This window comes from Bombus bifarius, unplaced genomic scaffold (genome assembly GCF_011952205.1).
Source record: "Bombus bifarius isolate JDL3187 unplaced genomic scaffold, Bbif_JDL3187 scf7180000008199, whole genome shotgun sequence".
In the NCBI taxonomy this organism is placed as follows: Eukaryota; Metazoa; Arthropoda; class Insecta; order Hymenoptera; family Apidae; genus Bombus; species Bombus bifarius.
Genome location: NW_022884505.1, coordinates 1,367,898 through 1,395,672, shown reverse-complemented (window position 1 = coordinate 1,395,672; position 27,775 = coordinate 1,367,898). Strand labels below are relative to the sequence as shown.

General features: G+C 31.9%; 2 protein-coding genes across 2 annotated transcripts in view; one reads left to right on the top strand and one right to left on the bottom strand.

The window, feature by feature from the left end:
* Positions 1-535: 535 nt before the first annotated feature.
* LOC117210345 (putative fatty acyl-CoA reductase CG8306) lies at positions 536-3,280 on the bottom strand. Its single transcript, XM_033453285.1, has 7 exons — positions 3,083-3,280; positions 2,092-2,343; positions 1,729-1,978; positions 1,463-1,655; positions 1,157-1,396; positions 806-1,063; positions 536-721 (listed from the first exon to the last, which is right to left on the bottom strand). The coding sequence occupies exons 1-7, from the start codon at positions 3,272-3,274 to the stop codon at positions 583-585; spliced, it is 1,524 nt and encodes a 507-aa protein (XP_033309176.1). The 5' UTR covers positions 3,275-3,280; the 3' UTR covers positions 536-582.
* A 7,363-nt stretch (positions 3,281-10,643) lies between these two features.
* LOC117210346 (putative fatty acyl-CoA reductase CG5065) overlaps positions 10,644-27,775 on the top strand; it is a 42,442-nt gene continuing 25,310 nt past the window's right edge. The window contains exon 1 of the mRNA XM_033453287.1: positions 10,644-10,836. The gene's annotated coding sequence lies outside the window, so the exon portion shown is untranslated. The remainder of the gene's footprint in view (positions 10,837-27,775) is intronic.

Genomic DNA, 27,775 nt, shown 5'->3' with positions numbered 1-27,775 from the left:
GCGTTTCACGTAAAGTCTTTCTCATGCAACTTTATTTGATGTTAGGATAAGGTTATGAAAACGAAGGAAAATAAAATATAATGCACATACATAAAGACTAATTTTATTATGGTATATTTAGATCTTGCGTTATAAAAGTTTGCACATAGAAATATTTGTTTGAAAATTAATAAATTATGAGTCACAATTTTGTAACTCCTAACAATTAAATGAAATGGTACAAAGCAAATTTTATCTTGTTGCCACAGAGCAATGAATAAATTTATAATATAATTTAAAAGAAATAAAATATTTCGACAGTTATTGTAAGTTATATATATATTATAATATCTCCAGCATAGTTTACTATCGTATGGAACTATAGAAAAAGTTAAACATTTTATAATAATGTATAAACAATTGTCCTTCCCAACACCGCACTGATCACTTTCAGTGTATAAAAATCTGAGTGTACTCTTGATGAATTACACTGAAAAAGCGCGGAGAACTTCCGGAGAATATATATCCTTACCCGATATATGCATGTTTGTATATATATAAAATGGAGATATTTATTAATTTTAATTAAATTATGTATGTAGTCTATAATTCATCAAAAAGAAGATAAGTAATAGGAACAACTAAACCAGCAGCAGTCCAAGAAGTGGCAAAAATAGTTTTGACCAGCCACCAAACAAGTCCTAACAATACAGCTTGCAAGCCAATATGAACAACCAGTAGACTAAAAATATAAAAAATAGGTAATGACTTCTTTATTAACATATATTTTCTTTTTAAGGAAAGAAAAAATTATATAAGTACTTACATCTTATCTTTGGAACGCGCTTTTTCCAATGATTTTGGGGATTCGTTATTTAAATATTGCCTAACTCCCTGTACCAAATCAATAAAGTAGCTTTCCCATATCAGTGGCTTAATATCTAAATTAAAGAGGTTTTTGTCAATCTCTGATAGTGAATCATGTAAATCTATCGTACGAGAATTATAGAACTTCCATTCAGTAAAAATAAACGTCTTTAGACGATCCAATGAGTTATTAACATTTGTGTGTAATCGTACCAAACTGAAAAATATATTTTTTATCGATTTGATATCGTAAATGCAATTTACATACATTGAAAATTATGTATTAAAGTAATCATAATTTATAACTTACATTGGTCGACCACCTGTTAATCTTGCAACCATATCCAAAATATATGCTGGAATTAAATGTACAAAAATTGCAGAGAGCCTAAACATGAAGATCGAAGGTAGCAATTTAAGATACGGATACCAAACTGCACTTTGTAATGGATATTTATGTAAATAATAATTGATTTTCGGTTCGATGTTAATCCATTTGAATGGATTGCGTGTACCTGATGTACAATGGTACACTTTTAACTTTCCTTTACTGTAACAAGAAGATATTATTGTATATAATAGTTAAGTGACTTAAGTATGGTAAATTTTGCCACACCTATCTTGATTCACAGCATAAGCTGCAACGATGAGATTGTTTACAACCAGGTCCACTGGAATGTAGTCGTAAATTATGTCTTTTACAACTGGTAATCTTCTTACAACACCTTTGCTAGCACCCATTAAAAATCCTTGTATACCATTCTTTGATACTGTCCATCCAGGAATTGGTTCCTTCCATGATGCTGTTACTGCAAATATAAAATATTTATAATATATAATTTTTTTGGAAAATAGAAATATTTTTACATGTAATATACATACTCATTGAAGGACGCACAATAGCAGCAGGAATACCTCCATTTTTAACTTCATGCTCAGCTAAATGTTTTGTGAATGTGTAAGAATTTGGATGATCCTTTAATATACTTGGGGTTTCTTGTTTTAACGTTTCAATATCCAGTTTTTCTACTAACGCGATTAATTCATTTACATCATATGGCGCAGGATAGACTTGTTCGTCCACTTCAGTCAACACTGAGTTTACATATGCACTAGAGACATGCACTAAAGCCTGAAAAAAGGAGTTAATGGAAATTGTATTTAATAAACAGAACACTATGAATTAGGTTATGATATATAATTGTCTAAAAGTACATTAATAGATAACATATAGAAGTAATTTACCTTCAAATCTCTTATTTCTTGGCAAAGCTGTACGACTCTGCGTGTACCTAATAAGTTAATATTTGTATTAGATTTCAAATCTGCTTCAAAATCCAATGTTGCTGCAGAATGAAAAACAATGTTAACATCCTCAACAAGAGTCAGTCTATCTGCAGATGATAAGCCTAAATTTTCTTCTCCCACATCACCAGCTATAGGAATCAATTTCTTAAAAAGATTTGTCTTGTTCTCTTCCTTTAATCTGTTGAATACCTAAAATATTAAAACAAACATAAATATGTTGTTAGATGAACTTCTCAAAAGCCAAACTAATTAATTCTATATTTTATTAATATCCCAATTAGATAATTCATTGTGAATAGATTTAAAATAAATTAATTCTAAGATACATTTAAAAAAACAGTGTTTTTGTATTATTATCACTTTTTGTGTTTTTGAATTTATGGAGTTGAGAATAATGTATACTACTGTAAAATAATATACCAATTTTCAAATTATAAGTAAACAATTCTTAAATGGAAAAAGTTAGAAAAATTCATAATACGATATAAAAACGAAATTACGATTGTATTTAAATATTCTAAGTAGAGAAAGTATTATAAAACGAAAAATTACATAACACTCGATCTTTCTAAGAGAAAGAAATTACATACTTAAGGTTCAAATCATAAGTATGTGGTCACACACAAAAAAGAAATATATGTATATCAAAAACTAAAAAGTGAGAAAAAAGAGAGAGTTTATATGACGACTATGATTTAAGGTAATAACATATGTTGAAAGAAAACCGTACAATAAATAAAGTTGATTGTGCGTTCATCAAGGTATTAATAAGTTAAAGATATTTAAATGCCTTGATATCTTTTAGTTAAAAAAAAGAAATATTGGTCAGAAATGAAATTAAAGGTTATCATATCAGAGGTTGTCTCTTTCGTTCGATGAGATAATGACGAAAAAAATCTATATTTTGAATATACATGTATTAGTATACCGAATTCTTTTTAATGTCTTCCAATCTCTCCTCTATTTTTTTCCCTTTTTTCGGTCGGAGAAGCACATAAATGTTTTTCAAGTCGGGCATACACCTCAATAGTTTTTCGATCAGGCAGACACCAACGAATCCAGTTCCACCGGTGAGAAACACAGTTTTACCGTTATAAAATTCTGTTACGTTCGATGCCATTATAATCTAACGTTATACAGTGTTTTACTCGATAATTGCTTCGCAAATCGATGGAGAAAAGGATTGAGAAAAATAAATCACGTTAATGTAAAATATACGGCGAAACGTTACTGGACAACGCAAGTACGATATGCCGTACATTCACCAGTGGTTCGTCGTAAACTGAACTAGAATGTTCGTAGAACTCTGCTATGTTAATGGGAGGGATAATAAGACGTACACGTTACGAAGTTCAGAAAATACGGATTTTCTAATTCTCTGAATTATTTATCGTGCGAATTATTACAATATTCTGTATGTACTGCAATCGTGTATATTAAAATATAAAAATAAATGAATTTGTACGCGTGAAAACTATTAATTTCGTCACACGTCACATGACCATCATCGACTGATGTTAAAGATTGTAATTAAACATTTACTGACACATACATTCGATGTTCCATCAACAAGATTTTATTCTGACAGAACATTTTCAAAATTAATAAATTTCTTGTTTCAGTTCTTTCAGTTTTTTTACTGTAGGTTTCGAAACTATGTTTAATTATCGAAATTTATTTTCACGTGCTCTTCACGCTTTATAAAGCATTGAAATATTAATTAGACGACGAATGAAATATTAATAGAAAACTTGTTTTTAAGATGGACTTCAGCTTTCCACTTATTAGTAAAAGATAAATTAGCTAGTAAAAGATAAATCTTAGAATTATGTTATAATAGAATTCTAATCGAGTATACAAAGTTTTTCTAACAAAGTTTTACTTTCTTAAAACTACTTTACATATGAAAAGATGAAATTTAGTAATTAAGGTACGTATATACGCTGGTATTTAATGTTTAAATTACATAAAGAAAGTGTTCTTCGGTAAAATGAATCGTTAGTAAAAAAATTCTACGATATATGTTTGCATGACGTTTAGTTAGGACGAGAGTGATATGTTTGGATAAGTCAAGACTTTCTGTCCTTGGTTGTTATAAATTATGCTACACAAAGTAATAATGATGAAAGAGTACAAAGGTGAGTATTTATTTATCCTGACCAATCCTCTTGAAATATTTCAATTGTCGGACGCCATATCGGTATATACTTTTTAACGTATCTTTATAAATTGAACATTTGTTACATTACAATTTTGTATGGACGGTTATATTTTTCTCGTATTATTCAGTTTGTGTGGTAATTTACTATAATTTCGGATTTTTTAATCGTCCTCGACTGTATATTGTGTGATGCAAACTTGTCAAACGGGTGTGGTACAATAAACTCGATCTTAGTAATTACACACTACATACTACTGTTACATTCTATTACTATTTACGTAATTGATTTGCTATACTCGACATGTTGAATGACCAACGATATTATTAAAAGTAAATTCGATTATGTTCAACAGATTCGTTGCGGATCCGAGTTCCATGTCATAGATTTGTAATAATAAATAATTTTTACACAATACCTGGTCTTTATATCGTGAAACTTTACATATGTATGTGCTTAATATATTATGTTATGTTGTATATAAGTTAATCACGTGAAAACTAATTAATTATTCTACGTGACAACAGAAATTAGAATATCAGAATTCACAATATCACTAGTATATACGTTGATAAAGATAAAGTGTCTCGTAATGGTCATACACATAACGTTCATTGAGATAAAATTATTTTAAGTGTTACGAATGCTTATATTCTATAAATGTCTTCCATTAGTAAAAGAAACAAAACTGAAAGTATAATTATGATAACACAACAAATTGCTAATAAATCATACTTTTTGATGATAAAGCGAATTCAGAAGTATTTAACGGTTATTTTCGTTGCGCAATTATTCTCTACGGTTCTATCATTAAATTCGTAGTAGAGAATTTTACTTTTATTCTTAAGCAATTTTTTACTAGACAAATTATTTTGAAAAAAGTGAGTTTTGTCAAATTTCGTGTAATTGATAAATTTAAAAAAATATACGGGATATTTATATTACGGCAGATATCTAAAAAAAGAATGGAATATCGGCTTAAGAATTGAACCCAATTGAATTGAACTTCGACGAAAGTCAATTTTCAATTTCGAAGTAGAATTCTCAAAGCTCTATTTATTTTTTTGTACTCTTTACACGCGCTATTTGTTAAATAAAAATTTCTTACATAAATGTAAATTACACATATAATTTCTAGTGTACGAATCAATTATTATCTTGCAGAACATAACAATTTAATTTAAGTTACACGAAAAATGTTCTATTCTGTGATAGCCTTATTATATGAAACTTAAGAAACACTTTAATTTTCTAGCACCAGATTGAGCCACTTTCTCTTTAATAACAGAGTAATTTACTAAAGTTTATTATGCTTTATTGCGTATTCGTTTACTTCTGTTACTCATTTCTGTTACACTACTAAATTTTGAGAAATATTTAATATAAGAATTATGCAGTGTGTTCCAGTTCTTTTCCGGCCAAACGTTATTAGTATATTTTATGAGTCAAAACAACTAGATATAAACATATTTCATTTGTAACTATATTTTCGTCAAAAATTTATAACAAAGAAACGATATATGTTGATTTCGAAAATATTCGGACTATAACTTAACTTGGACTTCTATGTTCTTTATCTGAAATAAATACAGATAAAAAACAATAAAAATGTTAAAAATTCAAAATTTTTTATTTTTAATAAAATACAACATCTACAGACTCTACTGCAGTGATTTCGCATTATTTTCGATTGTCAATTATTTACGCGAAGTTAAAACTTTGTGGAAATGTAGATTTTGTTATTCTGAAAATGTGTGGAAAACTTTATGCCCAAATATTTATTAGCTTTTACAAAAAACTATTTAACAACTAAAGATACGTCATCGTAGAACCTAATTTCTACAATTTTCGAAAGTCCAACAGCAATTGGCGGGGGCTTTTTCAATTCCTGAAGAACTGCACTATAATGTACAACTCAAAACTGGTCGATTTTTTAATCCTAAATTAGAGAATGGTGTTAAAAATTATGCATCATTGTACTTTTCATAGGTCAATTATAAAATATCAATTAACATTGATAAAACACGTTTATAATATAAAGAGTATTAATTTATCCTTAATATTTATATTAAGGACGTAAAAATGATCAGAATTCAATAATGCAGACAAAAATAAGATCTAACTCTAACCTAACCCTAATCCTAACTATAATTGTGATGACAATTATTAAAAGTCTTTAATTATTTAATAATAAAGTAACAATTCCACTTTTCTTGATGTTCGTTATAAAAACATATAGAAGTAATATCGATGATTATGATTAACGATGAATTAGTGACAAAAATAAAAAATTAAATGTAAACGAACAAAAATTTCTATTCTGAAATCAATTCAATTTTAAATTATACTTGTGAATTTGTAAATGTAATGTGTGACCTCTCATTTGACAGATATTTCTCATATCTATAACTTTTATTCTGAACTTTTTGTGATGCAATTATTGGGTTCATTGTTATATGCAAAAAATGTTTTCCACAAATCTGCAGATAGTTTACAAAGTTCACGCAAGAAACTTCGAATGGCAAATATACAGGATTTGTTCCCGAACGTGATTTCTATGAACTCGCGTAAGAAAATGTCAGATACTATTTAATATCGCATAACAGGTTAATTTATCTGGATTGTAGTGACCAAATAGTTTTGAAACCGACTGTACGAAATGAACGGCGAAATAACGAATGTGCGTTACCATGATACATAGTATCGGAGAGGAAATTTCCTCCATGATAGTATTAATAGGAATATTTACCTAGGAATATCTAATAGTAGTTAGAAGGCGTCATAATAGGTTATTTTACACGTATGTACGTAAACATCGAACTACGTAAGAGGTGACAAGAAGTTGGATGAAGTTGTCAAAGAACCATCATCTCCAATTTCGATGATTCTGAAATATGTTATGAAGTGAAACATTTTGAAAAACTTTTTCCTATACATACAATCGATAATCGGCCTTAGTTTTCGAGTTATATACAAAAATAACCTGTCGCTTAGCGTTAGTTTTTAGGTTGGGTTGCCATCTTTATGTTTTCTCTTAAAATGCAGATGCTTTGAGATTTGAATAAAAATTTGTCTTTAGACATTTTTGATTAATTTGCTTTCCATTTTTCACTGTTGCGCGCTTGCTTCTTTTTTCAATGTATGTAGCGGTAAAGAGCGCGTTTCGTGTACGTTTATTTTACATAAACGTTACAGACGTCAGACATCAATACTAATGCGGTAAGTTTTTACTTTGAAAAAGTATTGCATAAATAATTTTTTACCGCTCCAGGCACGAACACTCTCCTCTGGCATTGTTAATCAGTAATGTTATTATTTCGACATTGGGAAATGTAGATATAATTTTGTTTTCGATTATAAAATTAAATTTTTCAGAAACAATGATCACATTCTCAATCTCACTTAATATATTAAGCTGCTTCATTTCCACTTTCATTTCATCAACATTTAAATTTTTATTATAAATGCTCTCAATATAAGTTTTACAACTTCCTTTCTATAATCATATATAGGTACATACATTTAAATTTATTCTTTACATTTTTATATATCATCCCTTCTATACAAATCAGTAACTATTCTATCACGAACGATTCAAAAACATGTTCTCTCCAAATCTCTGAAACTTTTAACTGCACGTTGATCTCATTGTTATTGTCGAAAAATATTTTTTTGTAACTTAGAATCTTTTTCTACATTTAATTGGAATAATATTTACAGCTTTATTCTTAAACTCCTTGACATTGTTACGCGTATCTTTAATAAAATTGGTTATGCGTAGTAGTATCATCATCATTATATAATATAATGATACTGTAGATATGAGAATGATGTTAAACCTGTTAATGATTGCAATGATTTGCTAACAACATTTTTTCTATATAAAAAATTTTTCTACATAACCATTAATGAAACAAGTTCGAATTGATGCACTTTAGTAACTAACGTATCCGCTTTTGCTCGAACAACTGGCTTTTCAGTTGCATTTATGGACAGTTTGTTTAATGCTGTTTCAATATTAATATAATTCTGCTTTAAAGCACTTACTTGCATCAGCTCGTGCAGACTATCTTGTATGTAACAAAGATTTTTGCAAAAAGTATTATTATTGATATATATTTTTTAATTAAAGTTGGAAGTCGGAGCCAATGGATTTATTTATTTCATGCAATAATGACAAATACCTCTGCACTGTTGCCTCTTTTCAACGGACCCTAAACCTATTTTACTTAATAGTAAACACGATCCTGATATCATGTAATATCGAACAGTAAAGATATGTCGAATGAAATATTAAATTTGAATCTTAAAGATTATCGATCAATTACTATTAATATAGGAAAAAAGTGTTTACATTTTATTGAAATCATAAGACCTTACTATTATTTAATTGCAATGTTTAAGGTTATCAATTAATTACGATTAGCAGAAAGCAAGATTTTAATATTATTAGAATGAATATCATAGAAATCTGATTATTATAACATATTTCCCGAATTTAACATATGTTGGTAGATTTCTGCTCATATTCATACATTTCTTATGTATTTCCGCATTCATACAAATATGAATATTTTTATATTTTATGGATGTGTGTATGTTGTATTTTAAACTATTTCTGCAATCTACTAATCATCATATAATCGTAGGTTTATCGTTCGTGTTTAAACCGATAGATGTCAGACTAGAGCTCATTTTATCTAGCCGCGATAACTGTGTACGTACATATGTAATAAAGAGAAAAGTATGATTTTACATTGCTTTATTAAAATAAAAAGTTTCGTCTAGGTTAAGAATTTAGTATCTTTCTAAGTTGATATTAGAAGAATTATCACAGAAATGTGATTTACTTAATAATGTATTTTATTCAATTTTATCCTTCTTTAAGGCCCCTTATAATTGATATCCCACACTGCTAGCGAGTTGATTGGTTCCACAATGTTACTTTCATTTTAAACTGATATATCTTCCTCTTTATCTTAATTACATATTGAATCATTGCGATTAACTAGAGAGAACTAAGTCTTGTTTTCGTGAAATTTTAGTAACGTTAGTCTTTACGTAAAAATCCCCATCTAAAAATAGTTAGATAAAAATGTATTATGTCTGCTTTAGTTTTTATTCTAATTATATATGTATATGTTGGAGAAAAGAAGAAATTATTAATAATCAGCGCAGAGAAATATTCAAACAATAAAAATTGCAATATATAACTGTCATCACCACATGTGACCTTAGGAGTGAATCCAAATGTAGTATCGCAAAAATTGATTGTCTTTTCGTTAATGATATAAATTGACATTAATGTTATTATTTATATTTATAATATATGTTTAGTGCATATTTAATAAACTATATAAAAACCGATAAAACGTTTGTTTATATATATAAGTAACACAAATTATAAATTAATTATGAAATTTATTGTGTTAAATTAAAAGTACACGTGTCTACTATTAGTACGTTCACGTACATATAAATATTTTTTAGAGATTAGATACTATATTTAAGCAGTTACACTTTTCATAGAAAGCTCTAGCCGAAAAATATCAACTTTCAGTTACAGAATTAAACACAATTACATAAGTATAGCTAGTAAATAATCAGTTAATCAATTTATAAAAAACTAAAATTTACGATAAATGCCAAGTATCACTTGAATTGTAGAACTAATTAGAATGTAGCTACGAAATAATCACAATGTGGCGATAATACAACAATATATATCTAGTGAATTCATCAAAAAATAGACATTATCAAGAATAAATTCGAATTAAACTTTACTATACCATTAACAAGACTAATAATTGAAAAATGAATAACATACCTGACAACACTAAATATGAATGTACTAAAAAACATCAAATTTGATTATGTTAATCTTAAAATCACATCTTAAATAAAAAACAAATTTTAGATACCAAACTATCTTGAACTTAGAACTATTAGAACTACTGTCGATACCAAAAGTAAACTTCATATATTATTGGTTTATACAAGATTTTTATGTATTTATAGGAAGTTTGTAGATGGAAAAATGCACAGAGTGCACACAATATGTAAAATGTAAAATGTAAAATATCCAAAGTATAGGCCTGTCAAACAGTTTTCTATCCAGGTCCCATTTTATTTCATTTCACTCATTAAAATATGAATTTGCACAAATACCACACTAATAATCGCAATAAACACAGATATGTCTGCAAAGTCTAGTGTATCGAGAAGGAGTAGAACGACTTATACTGTAGTCGGCTTGTCAAGGGTTAAGGGTAAGAGTAGTAGCGAGATAAAGATGGAAAATCTGTAGAGGTTCCTAGTGACTTTTCATGGGAAAGTATTGTCCTGCCTGGGGGGATTTGGCGGTTGCCCCAAGATGGCGGACTCGGTTGGCGTGCGACAAGCACGAGCTGAAAAGTGCCGAGAGCACGATTCGTTCGTGATTCTGTGTTAAATCGGTATCGTGAGTTTCATTCGTGGATAGCACGAGGATCGTTGACGAAGAGGACACGCTCGAATAACGTAGGTAGGTGACAAATCACTGACACGAAATCGTTTCTCTCTATACGGGGTGAAAAGCCGCGCCTACTATCGTGCATCTCGATATTGTGGTGAATATATGTCTAACAACTCTGTTTTATAAATTCATAAATACTCTACTACATATTCATGTCGATGTTAGAATCATTAACAATATTTTTCGTGATTACGACGTTCGTTATTCAGCTGGAAAAGTTTGTGATAGGGATATCGAATTTGGTGTGCAGAAATCGAACAGTCGAGTACCACGGCCGGATACTTTCGCTCAGTTTCTCTCTCATAGATTCTTAATAGTGTCTTGTTTGATAACAGAAACCATGATCGAACTTTCGTTGGTGTAATTTTACGATTTTACCAGATATCGGCTGAATGATTTTCCCGCGTGTCCGTGAAAGATATCGCGAGAAACTCGTCGCGTATGAACGCAATTGTATCGTGTTCTCGGTGGATCCATTCTTGAGTCGTTTCAACTATCCGATGTTTCATTTCTTCTGCAGATTATATTCGGTATATATTCTCGTTTGTTGCCTTGAAGAGATTAGATCTATTAGTTTTTGATATTACATGAAAGGTGAATGATTATTACCGCCTCTGCTTTGACGCATTGTCTCGATCGGTGTGAGCATCAGTGTGTATACGTGTGGATGCGTAACTTGATGTAATTGTGTGCGCGCGTTTCTTGGCGTGCGCAACGCGTACCCGCATGCTGCTTCATCGTGTAAAATAGTTGTAATTTATATTCCCTTTAATTTCTTCAATACTTAGCTGTCATACTTATAACTATCAATATAAGAATTATTACCATGGATTTATTTTGAATCTCGACGTCTAGATCCGGTGTAGATACGTGACGTATTATTGAGGTTTCATACCGGCGATAGATTTGGCAGCTTTATACATATGTATGTATTTTTGATAGCCGGGTCACATACGAGTGTACTTATACTGCTTGCTTGGTTAGAAATACATATCGCTGGTTTCTTGGGAGAGTTACTGAAAAATGACAAATTTTGGAGTATTTATTATGATGGAAGTATAATTATAAAGTAATGTAATATTTATCAAGATATAGTAAAGTATATTTATAAAATAGAATTGTTTATTTAAGAACAATTTTATAATTCAATAGTTTGTTTTAATTGGTTATTTAATCCTTTCTTTTAGTGTAACCAATATATGTAAACAAAATATGGAAGATCATTAAGATTCAAAGACTGTTAGAGACTGTTAAAACAGTTAAATTGTTGAAGGAAACAGTGTTATGCCACAGATCAATAGAACTTTTTATTCAACACGTTATTTATTTAATAACGAAAACATTATTTTCTTTTATAATTTTGCTGATAGTTTTTGAGTTTTGACAGTTTCTCATAAAATATTGTTTATACGTATTGTTTATAGTTACAGTAAAAGAAGGGTTAAAACAATCGTATTTTGAATTATGACATTGTTCTTAAATATATGTTATAATCCAATATTTTAAACCTTGTATTTCAAAGTAACTTCTTAAATATTCTAACTATTCTTGGTTATATCACCTTTCCAGGAAATGAACAATATACATAAATGACATAACCTACCAATATCAGTGCTACCAATTGAAATTGCGACCATTTTTCATTGTTGTGTGCATATAGTGTTATTTTACTACATTGTAACATAAACTCATCCTGTTTTTATATTTAGTGCAATATATGCAATATGGGAATAAAAACAGTACGAGTCTATGTTATACAGCTCAATATGTATAATTTGTTGTCCTTGTGTAGAATAGACTACCTCGAGATTTTGACCGTAGACTATACGTTTCTCTGCCAGTGAAAATAGTGGAGAAAAGATGTATATGCACATCACCTAGTGGAAAAATGTAATTATGTATAATGATCACGTGCAGCGAAGATTGTTGACTTGACGATTGATACAAGACAAGTAGTCATTACATGATACTAAAATCTCGAGAGTAAAAACCAAAAACGTAGATTTCGAAATAATTTATTGATATTCATTTAATTACATTCTTGTTTTTCCTGTCTTCTAAGCGTATTATCGTTATTAATTATGGACAGATCACGAGAATTCCTGTGTTTTCGATCCTAATGCTTGCGACCGTTCACGAGAATTTTCGGGTTTCCATTGTTGTCATATAGAGAAAAGTAATTTAATCTGGCCCCTGCGTACACCTAGCAATAAGATGACTGGTCCGTAATGTGTTAAATTGAATGACATACTATAGACGATGCCCTAACTATATTGTGAATTGTCATCTTAATATGGATAGTACCGATAATGTTGCAATTGATATACAGGGTGTCGCAATAAAAATGTATAACACTGTGTAAACTAGTATTTATTTAATAAACTATAAAAATAAACTAGTATTTAACAAGAATAGGAAATGTCTAAAATTTTAACATAGGTTTTAAAGTTAATTCTTTCGGTGGCATACATAATTCTGTATCACGCTATTTTAATTGACACCAGATAGTGTCCAAGTTGAATCTTTAATGATACATGAATAGAGTGATGATGTTTGATAAAACCACAGTGTAATGCATTTTCCTGTAACATTGTAATACCTTCAGCTAGTCGTCATTGCTAAATAAATAAGCTTATTCCTTTTAGTTCTTTTTATAAATTCGAAAGTTTTACATAATGTCCCATAAAAATTTGATGATTGTTATTTAATTAAACAGTAATATGTTATTTCTAATTATAAGTAAAACTACTCTTATAAATTAATTACCATAAATTACATAAGCCGATTAATTTATGTATGTGTAACAAAAACTAGCCAAATACTAGTCTGGTATATTAAAAGATGTTTAAATATTTTCCAAATTTACTTTATAAGTACTAATTTAATCTTAATCATACCTATTACCTAATTTAACCTTAATCATACGTATTACCTAATTCAATTTTAATCATACGTATTACCTAATTTAATTTTAATTATATGCATTGTCTAGTTTAATTTCAATCATATACACTGTTCTATCTAATTTTAATCATATGCGTGACATAAATGCGAGAAAAACTGGACTTGAATTGCAGTTATGTGACTGGGTCGCATTGCTTTGTATAAGTAGGTACGCAAAAAGCGATTGATTTTGATTTTTCGCCCTGGATGTATTATCTGGCGTCGGTAAATCCGTGAAACGTGATCAATAAACGGTGCGTTGCTTCCGCGTTCAGCCGTTCCGCGTAAATGGGTGTCGTTCGCGGCGACTGTTTATCGTGTTTGTACACGTTCATATATGTTCATACACGTTCATACACGTTTACTCAAAGGGAAACCTTTCGATTCTTTTTTCGTTCGACGTTCCGCTGCAACCAGTATTACATACAGTGTCTATAAAAAGTATTGACACACAACCCTTTATTTTCCAATGAAACACTTTTTTTTTATCAGGTTCTATACATTTCATTTTCATAATACCAAATTTTTGTAGTCTGACAATAAGGCAGTAAATTTAAGAAATTAGTATGTAAATGCTATAATAAGCACAATGGTGTGCCAATATTTTTTATAGCCATTGAAGTTGAAAAAATATGAGAAGCTTGCTAAGAGTAGAAATAAAAGATTACAATGATCATATGTTTACGAACCAAAATCAATTGCGTTTCTCAAAAATATACACTCGTTTTATATTTTGGAAGAATTCTTTTATATTATTCCTGTTATATATTTTTTTCTTATTAGCTATTGTTGATTTGGATTTAACCTTTCTACGAAAGATTGCTTAAAATTTTAAGTGAGAAATTACAGTAAACATATGTTTACAAATCAATTAGACTCTGGAAGACATAGTGATCTCGCGTATCAAGTCCCTGTTTTCTTTATCACCACTTATTGACATATGTTTAATTCTATTTCTTTCAATTTCTAATTATTTCTCTACTTCATGTTTCTTATTTAATTATTTTTTTCCATGAATGTCCACTATTACAAAGATATAGGAATATACACTGGCAATCATTAGTATTAAGATACCTACTGATATTTAGTACAAATTGAATGCTCATTTATTATAGTTATTATTTTCTAGTCGCTTTATTATAAATATATTACGTCATTCATAACTATGATGTAAAGACTAAATAAAGTAAAATTCATTAGAGTTTCTCAATCCATAAATGTAACAGATAGATATTAGATGTCCTAATACATATAGCTGATAGTAATATTAAAGTAGCCCTCCGTCACATTCCATCAAATTTTGTTCTGAATTTTTCTTCCATTGCTCTTGACAGTATTATACAAACACATATTGCTGTTTCGCTCGTATGCCATATGTTATGCACGCTAACAGAATCTTAAATTCTAAACTTCATAATTACTGATGTGGTGACATCATTCTCTCTCTCTCTCTCTCTCTTCTCGCTGCCTTACTGTACTAAGCTTCTTTAAAGACACTGTATCAGAATTTTATTTGCAAAAATAATATTTACAATTTTGCAATTGCGCGAACTTTACAATTTTCGATTTTCTTAAATCTCCCGCGACTTTTTTCGTATTTTTTCCGTGTATAGCGTATCAATACCGAGGAATCAATATCGAAGAAGGAACTGGACAATATGCAAATGTTTTATGGGCTGTCTGAGCATCCAATGCGTGAGACGAAGTTGTATTAAAACTTTCCCTCTTTGCATTGTTTGATTTGTGTTTTATTTAGACGAGCCATTGATAAAGCACCGATTACGTTCCTATTGTTCTAGAAATTCCACATTTCTTGATTTTCCTTCATCTCCTAAACAAATTTTATCCTCCTGTTTGTTGGCAATTATATTAGTATACACTACGCTAGACTAGATATACCAAAGGTCTGTTTTGTCCGTATTAATCAAAACGTTATTATTTATCACTTCAGAATTAAATAAAGTTAAAGTTTTATCATTTTCTTTGTCATTCTTATTCTTCGTTCAATTCAAAATATTTGGTTATCATCTTGTAATAGAGTGTATAGTATAACTGATCTTAAAAGATAATAATCACAGGCTAAATGAATTAAGAAAATTACAAGATTAAGCAAGCTTAAAATATTCCAGGATATCTTGAAAAATAAAGAGAAATGTAAGATAGAATATTTTAATGGACTAACCGTGACGGTTGGTTATCGGTGACTCAGGTTACTAAACTTCTCAGAATATTTAAAATAAGATAAATATTTTGCAAAAATGAAACGTTACGATGCAACACATTTCAATCTATTGCGACTGCTAGGAAGAAATATATAAAATTACGTAGCAGTCTACGTGTTAACTAAGAAGGGCAATATTGATATATCTATGTATATATATTTTATGTGCATACATGAAACTTCCTATAGTGTTTTTCCAGTTTACTTATTCAGATGGGTTTTTTTACATTTTCTAATAGTTCTAATTGTACAAACATACGTCTACTATTGTGTAAATATACAGCTGTACATAAATTGCCTGTATATACGTGTATCATTATGCACATACCGAAGTGAACAAAATCATCGCGTTAATTAAAAATTTAGATCGTCGTGATGGCTTCGAAGAAAATGAGCACGAGCAAATATTGCCAGCTGGTACTCGATTTTTGCACCGTAACTCCTATGTATTTGCGTATGTGAACATTGATTAAATAGCTCACAAGAACATTAGCTTTTCCTTTCTAACTCCTGTCGTCGATTATGCGAAATATTCGAGAATTGAATTGTGCTCGCTTTCGAAACCACCACCTTATTGCCCTCTGTATAATTTAAGAAATTTCAACTTCTAAGGGAATCAGAGCGATAAGATACCTCGTAAGATTTCTCGTTAAACGTACAACATTTTATACGGGGTGTTCAGTTTATCCTTTTATGAATATATCAGGTGTGTTAAATGAAGCATCTTGAAATCTCGTTAGCACCGGTAAAGTTAGAAACAAGTGCGAAATTATCCACAAAGATGAGAAAATACGTATGTAGTATAGATTTCACAGAGATCAATTCAATTTAATACAAAAAGCCAATTATCCATTGTATTTAATGAACTTCAGTATTCGATAGGATCATCTTTGATGCTTACAATTTGAAGATCTATGTTTGCAATAAATATCTTGTAATTCTAAAATATCTCGTAAAAAAAAATTTTTCAGATCGGTTCCAAATTCCAGGAATATAATCCTGATTATCTTACCTAATTGCAATGTCAATGAAATCCCAAAATGTTTTATCTGTATAACACACATAATATGGATATACTTTTCTATGGTACACATTTAATCCATACTTTCTCGAGCCTCTGAATGTTTAACACCATCCTTCGTTTCGTATATTGACTTTTCACTAAATTTGCTAAATTTGTAGTAAATATCTCGATAAAGAAGCTACCTCCCCTTACGCTATGTTTCGTATTTCTAAACGGTGCAATGTTACTGTTAACTGATATAAAGGTGTTAACTATGTTGATAAAACAGCATGTTATTGAAGAGATGTTCACATTCTAGTAGTCCTTGAAGGATTCTGAGATTGCGGAACAACGTTATTGGAAAGTTTATTTGCTCGTTAGTTTTGTCAACTCAAATTAACTTGTCCTTCTCGTTTTATGTGGCGATCATCATTAATCACGATTGCGGAATGAATTGTAATTTTGCCAAAGACGTTTATACTAATGACATACTCTTAATGACATAGGGTTGTTTTTTGATTTATGAAAGAGGTCCAGGAACTTCGCTATTAGTAAGTAGGATATTACTAAGATATTAATGGGAAGAGCGAAGTCACCGAATAGTTGTCACCTCATTTCGATGCTCTTGAAATATGTTGTCAAATTGACAATCCTGAATAACTTCTTTCTATATAGAGTGGTCACTTTCGATTTTCGAGTTGTACAGAAAAGTATGTTTGGCATCATACGTGTGCTACTGTTCTGCTGCACAGTTGGTAAGTACATTTTATGGTAACCAGATATACTTACAATGAATGCATTTCGATAATTCTATCTGTGGATATCCTTAGATGTGACTATTTTGAGAACGCTCATTCACATATATCGTCTCCACGCAAGTCGTTACCACTTTAATAGCCTAGCCCAATCTACTTCTTTTCATTTGGAATTCAGTAAGTGAAACACCTGTCGTTTTTATACACCATTCTGGTATATTTTGGTATATATATATGTCGGAGATGAAAGAACACCGGAGCCTTTGGAATTTTGGATAATCCCGCAACATTGTAATCTAGAGTCTACTGTAGCTGTAATTAAACAATTGTTCGAGAGTTGTGATAATGAGCTTGGGCTCGAGACGACAGCCAGTCGCCGAACGTAGCCGCGGTCACGGGATGAACGCTTTGTCTAACAAAGGTGCGGAGCAATTCTATAGCTCTCCTTAAAAGAAATATTTCTGGCGGCACGCGACAGTAAACATTTCAACGGTTTCTGCCCGTGGCTCGCCACACGCAGAACCTATTCTTCGAGTAAGATGATTGCCAGATGTCGATGCGTCTCCGCAGTACATGTTCAGCTAGCCCGAGGGCCGTTATAAACACTAAGATCTAGTTACCTAAAGTCCTTCAAACAGACAAACAGTCTTTCTCCCAACTACGGGAAGATAGGGGAGATCTATTTTTTTCAACGAACGACGTCTCCCACTAACAACTTTTCCTCCAGGGCGGCTAGCATCTTTTTCTAACCACTGATATGGAGATTGACCAATTAGCAGCAACGTCAATTTCCCTTACTTTCCGAACGGAGGCTATCCTCGACGAATCCGATGATCTCGTGTCCTTAGACACACCCCATCATAATTTTCCTCTGTGGTGTAACGTCAATTCACATCAGAGACCAGGCTACACACCGCGGACAGGATGGCACCCAGATGTCTGCACATTCTTGGTGCGCACCCTCAATAGTCTTAAGTACCCACCAGGGGTCTTGGCATTTTCATAGTTAAGGTCCTTCGGACCAAGCGAGTATTACCTGTCTTAGATTTCCCTTTACGTTTATTGTCTACCACGTGTTAGCTTAGAAAGTTGGTTTTCTTCACATCTGGTATGTTCCGTTAGCAAGTTTCTCGCGAGGGCGGCTAAAACCCTTCCTGGTCCACCAACCGTCTTATTATCCAATCGGAGACGGTGTCTACTGCCCTCACTTCCTTAACCAAAATTGTCATCAACAAATCCGATAGTCCCGTGTCCTTAGACACACCCACCCCTAGCCTTCCTCAGACATGGTATCGCCAGAAAGACTCACTTATTCTGTATCCTTAGAATAGTCAACATATCTATACCGGTCTCTACCCTCATAACAGTCGCGTACTTAACGTATCGTTGTAACTAAGTCTTACATAACATGGTTGGAGTGAATTGTGATTTATGTTAATTCAGTGTGTGTTACATTGTGATTGTTGAATTCATAATAAAGTTTAATTAAAACAAAGTTAATAGTTGTGTTACGACTCAGCTACTTTTTATTTTCATCAACTGACCCCAAAAATTACGTGACAATGGCATCGTTGGGACGGAAAGTCATTCTTTCTTGCGGTCCCATCGACGAATACAGTAACACCTTACGACCAGTGAATATTACGCGTCCGACTTGGATTTTGTGAGCACGTTCATCTATCATCCCGTTGACCGCGGATTCGTTATTGAACCTAGGATCATTGTCATTAGTTTCTCGAGTATCTAATTACCACGGTTACTTGTCCGGTTCTATGATAATCGTACTTACGCTAGTCAATGTCTTCTCTATTGCACAACGATAACGTGTAATCCAAACGAAGATTCGTTTCATGCCCCTAACTCGACTAATTCTAATGTAAACCCGACATATATATATATATATATATATATATATATATATATATATATATATTCTATTTGACCTATTCAGGGAGAATTTCTCAGGTTGATGTCCTTGACAACCTAATTCAAGGATATGGAAATCGATGTGATGGCAACTATTCGGTGACTCGACCGAGAATTAACAATCTAATAGTTCCAGCTGATGGCCTAATAGTTTCAGTGAACGAAGATGCTATAACGAAGTATATACCTGTAATTGGAACCTTACTATTACGCTATGTGCAGAGAGCATGAGGCAGACCCGCGAGGCAGCCTCATCCGACAATTACTTCGCTCGAGTTTCCTTCTGTCGTCACAGTCACGTAGTAGGCGAAGCAGGATGAACCACAATTAATATTTCGACAAAATTCTTCTAAACGAAACTAGTGACAGACTGTGATTTTGATCTTGCCAAAATCCAACAATAGTTGGCTCGCCCTGAGGCAGGTACCCATATCTGTCTCGCACTGTCTTGTACACACTTTTGGATTGTCAGTCACCATCTTCCTTTTTTTGTCATTTGTAATCATTTAAACCAAAGTAACAATGATCTCTACGAATGAAAAGGGACGACGATTACCTATCTAATACTTTAGGTTCCAATTACAAGTATACGTAGTTTGTTGTAAGATGTTTGCTCATTACGGTATTATGATTTTCTTGGTTACAATAAACGAATACTATACGCGTACTGTAATGAACAGTTCTTACGACTGTGAATCCTAAAAAGTTGTATCAAAGGATTGGAAACATATCATACATAAAACGGAAAATTCTTAGTTGTACAATGATGTGTGAAAATGAATATAAGACGAAGATAAATACTAAGATAAAAAAAATCAAATGTTTTATACGTTAAAACGCACGGTTACTCATGTTTGATAATTCATTAGCATGCATTTGCATGGATTCAATATTCATCAATATTTTATACATAATTTTGCGTAATAAATACCTACGATAAATTCTTCAAATCTGTTGTGATACTTCTAATACATATTTCACGGTTTTATTTAAATCGTTTAACTAAATTAGATAATTGTGCTATCGTATTGTAAAATTATCGATTAATATTCGTTTCCATCATAATAACAAAAACGTAAGTTAATTACGTTAATATTTGTTTGAAATGTTATGTAAACACATCTCTGATCGTAGTTTCATGTGGAATTACATTAGCATACTAAGTGTGTTCTGCACGTGCCACTCACAATTAGGTTTCATTCATTTAAATTTCTGTGGCATTGGAACGCTTAAGTTTTGCTTTGGGTAAAAGTGAAAACAGAAAGGATCGTCGTCATAATATATTCTTAATATACGAAATGACCTTTGCGTCCATCTTATTGTTTCCTAACATGACGCGATTAATTTGAGATTTCATAGACGTCAGGAAAAATGAAATATTGCGTCAAACATCGTGTTGAATACTTGGATTAAATTTGTTAAGCCAATCTTTTAAAGCCGCTTGTCTTACCATGTCTATTTATAGAATATCCTTTATTTCATAATAAAGCATATGTTGATATGTCAAAGTTGTTCGTCAATAAAAAGTATTTATGTCGCGAGAGATCTAAATTTGTCACGAATATTAAATAAAATAATAATAAAGTATCTAAATACCTAAAGAAAAATAACAATAAAGTAGAATTACCTTTAACACATTCGCCGTGGTACGGATTTCGACTGACTTTTCCTTCACACTGATAATATGCATCATCTCAACCCTTAATTACCATAGTATCATAGATGAAGTTTTATTTTATCATCTCGTAATAATACTATTGCAATGTTATTCGTAACTGTTCCAGACAATAATTCTTCCATCTTTTATTTCATGTCGAACAATAATTATTTAATTGCCTGACTTTATTAATGTGCCAAATGAAAAGAGATACATCGCGGTGAATCTTCAGCCGCGATATCATAAACGTGTTGAGTCTCTGTAATAACACGCTTCTAAAGAATTAATTTCATGCTATTACACGTTGCATGTATTCTTATACATACGCTTATTACTTATCGTATGAAACGTTCAAATACTTTAGTGGGCCAGTGTATAACAAATATTATCGTGCACAAAGATGTTATTCGAATGAATTGTTATGACGAAAGTATAAAATGGGGTGCAAGTTGGCTGATTGCCCGCCGTCTCCCTACAATCTGCCCCTGTATTCAATCACGCTCTAATAAACCAATATGTGCACGAGCTGCTTCGGAGCAATTTTCAGTGATCAATGAACCGACTATGAAAATGTCACCCGCGCTATATACTCTCTATACATATGTATACGTTATAAATAAATTTCTCTAAGCGACTTATCTCTTTCTGGGACAAGCGTTGATCTGTTCGACTTACGATCTCAGTCCTCCCGCCAAAAGGTTCGTCATCCTCCTCACCCTGTAGCCAGGACCTTCCAGGATATTCTTAGCGTCCTACACGCGCCGTGGCGGATCATGACGTCGGATCATTGGCAAATTTCCTGCGAATTAATTAGGACATGTAGTTTTTTATCGTCATCCTGTGAACATCCGTGACTCTTCCGAATTCGTCGCGCGAAATTATAACATCCGCGATTCTTGGGCTATTTTAGATACTTACACTGCGTACAGACAATACGAGGCTGCCTTGTGAAACGTAGCTGGCACGTGCCTAATTAACGACTGTTGATTCTTTGCGAGATCAAAGTTGTCTCTTTGTCGCTTTTCACTCTCTGTCGTAATCGTAGTTGCCTCTTGTACTCTACGTCAGTCTACAGTTTGAAGTCGGTTCAAAGAAACGACGTGGTGGATGTAAATAGGTACACGAGCTCGAAGCATGGACAGCACAGGGCCGACACTTTGTTCTTAACCCCTTAATCTGCCATGTCGTGTTAGAGATATGGTAGGTGGATCGGGCCAAACATAAACAATACGTGCATGAAACTTTGTACGTTTTTCGGCCTACATGCGACAAAAGCTTTTTTTTGGCCGCATATTTCCATGAAAAATATTAGAAACTTCTTCGAGAAGAATGTTAAGCGTTGTTGAGTAAAGTAAAGTAGCAACTTTAAATCAGTTAGTTAGGTGAAAACAAAAAAGAATTGGACATCTTTAATATAATATTTGATAATATATTTTGGGAAAATATTGTCACGCTGACGAATCCATACGCAAATCAAATAACGAACAATAAAAATAAAATATTATTTAATTAAAATGAAATATTATTTATTATTCACTTCGAGATAATACATTTTTCTTATTCAATTGGCAGTAATTACAATTGAAATTAGTTGTACCTTACACGTTAAAGGAACGGTGCGATTTGCACAGCTTCGAAGGCTCAGCTAGACCGTAAAATGCCTCGAAGTCTGGCATAAGACAAGAATGTCTACCATAAGACAAAGAATTAACGAAATATCCATTAGGCTGGACTAAGGGTCCGCTACAAATTTGTCTCTGAATGTCCATACTTAACGTCAAATAACTAACAAATAATAGCTGCCGCTGTAGCATTAGATCACATGAATATCACGCAACCTTTTTGTTTATACACGCTTCTTCACTCGTCTTGATTAACCGGTTATACGTTAAGACAAGCGGCAGTTCGAGCAAAATAGTTTCGTGGTATTTGTACGTAAGGTAGGTTTTAAAATTCTTTGTCAAGCTCGAGCTTGTGCATATCGATAGTCTAATGGCTCCTCAGAGACCTTGACACGTATCACCTCTGTAAAGGATGCGTGTTACTCGCCATACGTTTCCTTTATTTTCTTTTTCCTTTTTCAGAAAGAAGAAGTATAATGTTTCCACGTTTCGAAGAAAACAGAGTTTAACACCACATAGCTTTAAGTTAGACAAACGTTAATAGGCGTGTAATTGACTTTTCAAATCCGATCTTGCGCAACAGGAGACTTCATGCAAAAATCCTGCTACTTTACATTTTCCATTACAGACTTTTCACGCGTAGGATAATCATCTGTCAATCGTTTTTCCTTTGATGAGAAATTAGTCAAACATACGTATACTTGACGAGTTTCCAGATTCAGTATTTCAATTCTATTGACGATCTCTTCTGATTGACGTTCTCGATAAACTGCGGCATTGCATAACGACCATCGTTTTTGATTAATACGAAACCGTTTGAACGAAAAGGAAACATTCTTGATATTTCTGTTCCTCTATTTGGAAGGTCGAAGTAAGGATGAAATGACGCTACGATGCTACCTTTAGCTATATGTATGTATATGTACCATACATATTTTTAAAAACACAGAGTATTTGTTCGTCCGCGATATGCCCGCATAAGCACAACGAAAATTTTCGTCTGACAACACCTCAAAATGAAATTATGATCTATTTAATCCTAAACTCGGGCATTCGAGCGCTTTTTAGCGAAAATGAAGAAGAAAAGCCGCCCGGTTTGAACCTTTTAGAAGGGAGATACTCTTGTCGTATTTTCCTGTCCGGCTACTCGAAAATTATTTATTTAACGATTAGTTCAGAAATTATTTATTGAGTCGATAATAAAATTTATTTAGTTATTTGGTGAACACATAATCGACCTTGGATATTTTGTTCTTGTTGCAACGATGTAGTCTCATCAAAGGTCTCGAAGGAACCATGGGTTGTAAATGTACCGTTCTATTGAGTATGCGAATCGTCATACGTGTGTTATCAAAAGCAAAAGGTAATCTCATCATGTATGTGTTTTATCTCTATTTTTCGTGCGTTCTAAAATCACGGAAAAATCGCCGAGATACACTCCTCGCCAAAGAGATAGCCCATGTGAACTATCTTTAATTTCTCAATGACGCGTGTAAAGTTTTTCGTCTGCAATGTATAATATCAAATCATTATGAGCTCAGCATATGCGGCTAGCTAGGAATAAGTCACAATGTCGGAGATGTTTTTATACAACCAAGGAAAATTATTCCAAACTAAGGTCGAAATGGTAGCACACTCTGTTAATATGTTTAGAAATTTCTTAGTAGTTCATGATCTATCAACGAGAAAAGATTATAGTATATATATATATATATTAATATATTATATAAATATAATATTATATAAATATAATATTATATATATACATATATATATATATATATTATATAAATTTGTAAATATGGGACGCCGAAAAAGATTAAACGAGTCTGTAAATTAAGACATTATTGGCATAATAGGCAATTAATCTCATCGGAACTACCTATGTTCCTGTGTTGTATATTGTACCTTGAGCTGAATACCATAGAACACCGCACAGGTCGAAATAGAAAGGAAAAATTACGACTTGTACGCGGACACACATATTCGTATGCGTACACTTTTACTAGAAAAATTTTTGTGGGTCATAGAAGTACATATGCATGTGGTAGGAACGTTAATTGGTCTTTCATAACATCCTGCGGAATTTGGTCCGTTTCAGATGTAATCTCGCTTGTTTTCAAATGAGAAGCACGTATATACTATATATCATCAGATCGGTGAATGTCAGGAAACGAAAACACGAATTTATTAACTTTGTTGTGCTTGTCGGCCACGCTCGTGTTTCAGCGAACAGAAAGACTTCTATTATAGGATCTATTTATAAAATATCTTTGTCTATGTATAAAATTTATATCGTTATGGGGACAATTAGAGGAATAGAACTCCGGTGGAAATTCGTTTGCTGTATTAATTATTATAACGAGTATTTTACTCTGGGTGGTTCACAGAGTTTCACGTACATGCATTATATCGCCTAATAATCTATGCATAACGATTCCTTTATTTTACAATTTCCAAACTCGACTCTTCGACGTTTACGTAAACGTTACGTACACGTAAAACCCACTAGTTACTCAATTTCTTGACACATCGGATCGGATCCGCAGGCTAAAAACACATTATCCTTTAGATTTAAGCACTAGATTCAACTAGAATCAGACACATGATAAACACTCATTAAACACGACATAGTACCACGCCAGAAAAATTTACTTATAATTCTCAATGAGAATTGATTGTAAAATTCATCCAAATAAAAAAAAAAAAAAAGGAAAAGAAAAAACGTACACGTGATTGTGGCTCTGCCATTTGTTGTCGGCTGCCGTCACCTATATGTAATTTAATGTAATGTGCAACTTTTTTAATTTAATCGTCACATAAGCGTGATTCTAATGGTTCCTGTATCTTCTGAACGTATCTCAGCTCTTCTTAAGAATTCCCAACAGTATTACTCATATCTTTAGTGAAAGTAAAAGGAATCGATCTTCTTGAAAAATGATATAATGTTCACGACTTTGCATTTTGAAGTAGATCAACGAACTTGTCGAAAAAATATATGAAGTGACGAAATTAAAAGGCGAAGATTAAATGCGAAATCATTTCACTTGTGTCTAGGACAGGTTTCTATTTCGAGGTTTACTTTATTTTTAAGGAAACAAGTTCCAAATGATCGATGAACTATCGTGTTCTAGAACGAAAGCTATAATTTACCTCGAATTAATTTTTCTCCTTGGATCTCGTATACCTCTTGGCTCGTTTATGGTCATTTCTTAATACGATCATTTAAATTCCAAACGATCGAACAACTGTATCGATTGAAACGATGACACTATCATAATTATGCACAGCACTTTACCATGGTCTTCGATAGAGGCTGAGTAAAATCTCCTTTTCTAATCTCGGAATGAGATTTTCGGCTCTTATTTTAAAACGAGGATATGTAACTCTTCTAATTTTAATGCATCCATTGTTGGATGAATTTCGTGTAACGTATAAAATGAAAAGTACGTGGAAAAATAATAAGTGAAAGGGAAAAGCCGGCAAAATGACGGATTTCAGATGTTCTTTTTTCACAATTATTGAAACACGTACAGATATCTTTGCCAAAATGAACATTGTCTTCTGTTTAGTTAAATGCATAATTATATATATTTTAATATATTTTAATCGAATTTAAAGAAACGATAGAAAACGAGTTCAAAAACGACAGAAAATAACGTTGCATACTTAAAGTCCTATTCAGGTTAGTCAGACCACTTTGATTTCAATAGCTCACATGAAAAAAAAAAAAAAAAAAAAAAGAGGAAAAGGAAGGAAAAGAGATGTAGTCGAGATTGTTCGAGACACCAGGCACCAAAAGACGTAGCAGCAAAGATGATTATTTTTACCGATAAGTTGACAAGTACTTACCAGTGAAATAAAGTAATCGAGGAAAGAGATAAAGATATAAATCCTGAATATGAAATCCGAAGTTTTGTACGTAATTAAACGTGCAGGATATTTGCGCATGGCAATGACGTTCCTTAGACGCAATAGACGGTCTGATATTTTGTATTTTAACTCTTAAATCGCAAGTCACCAAGCGATATCGAGTTCTAACGATAAAAAAAAGAAAAACGAATACAAGATCTCAATTATACAAAAAGTGGTACTAAAAAAGAAGTCTAGTTGCATGGAGAAATAATATTCTCGCAAGTGTTGTCGTAAAATGCATATGATCAGTATATATATATATATACAATGTGGAAGTGGTGAAAATTGTGCAATCGATATGCAGGAGTGCCAGCTGTAATCATTATAGAATCAAAGTTGCAAAGTTGTCAATGTAAAAATATGATTAATGGCTTGCACTGCCTCTCATAAGTTGCTAACTTTCAATATTTTACGTTTCCGAATATTATTTAACTGTGCTATAAACGCATAACTATAATACAATTATATCACTTCGCTATAAATATCCTATTATTTATTCACACGAGCTTCTAATAGGTGAATAATAAATTTAACAGTAGAACCATGCAATTGATCATCGCGAACGAAAAACGAAAGACGACATGTACTATAGGTATTTTCTAAGCACTCTCTTATGTAAAGTAAAAATCAATGTTTTGTCTTTCTGATAGTTGCTGAGATCATGGAATTAGGACCTCTGACTATTTCCCCGTGAAATCAACTCTAAATATAAGTCGTTCAGGGCCATTATTACTTAAAGTTAGATTGCTTAATAATGGAAATTTTTATTTAATTTAATACTATTACTAATCTGTATTGCGGTGAATGTAAAACACAAAATGAAATGAAATTGCACTTGATGCAACCAGAGAACTTTGATCGTACAAATAGTTTATCACTGAATATTTTGAATATTTTGTCACTGCA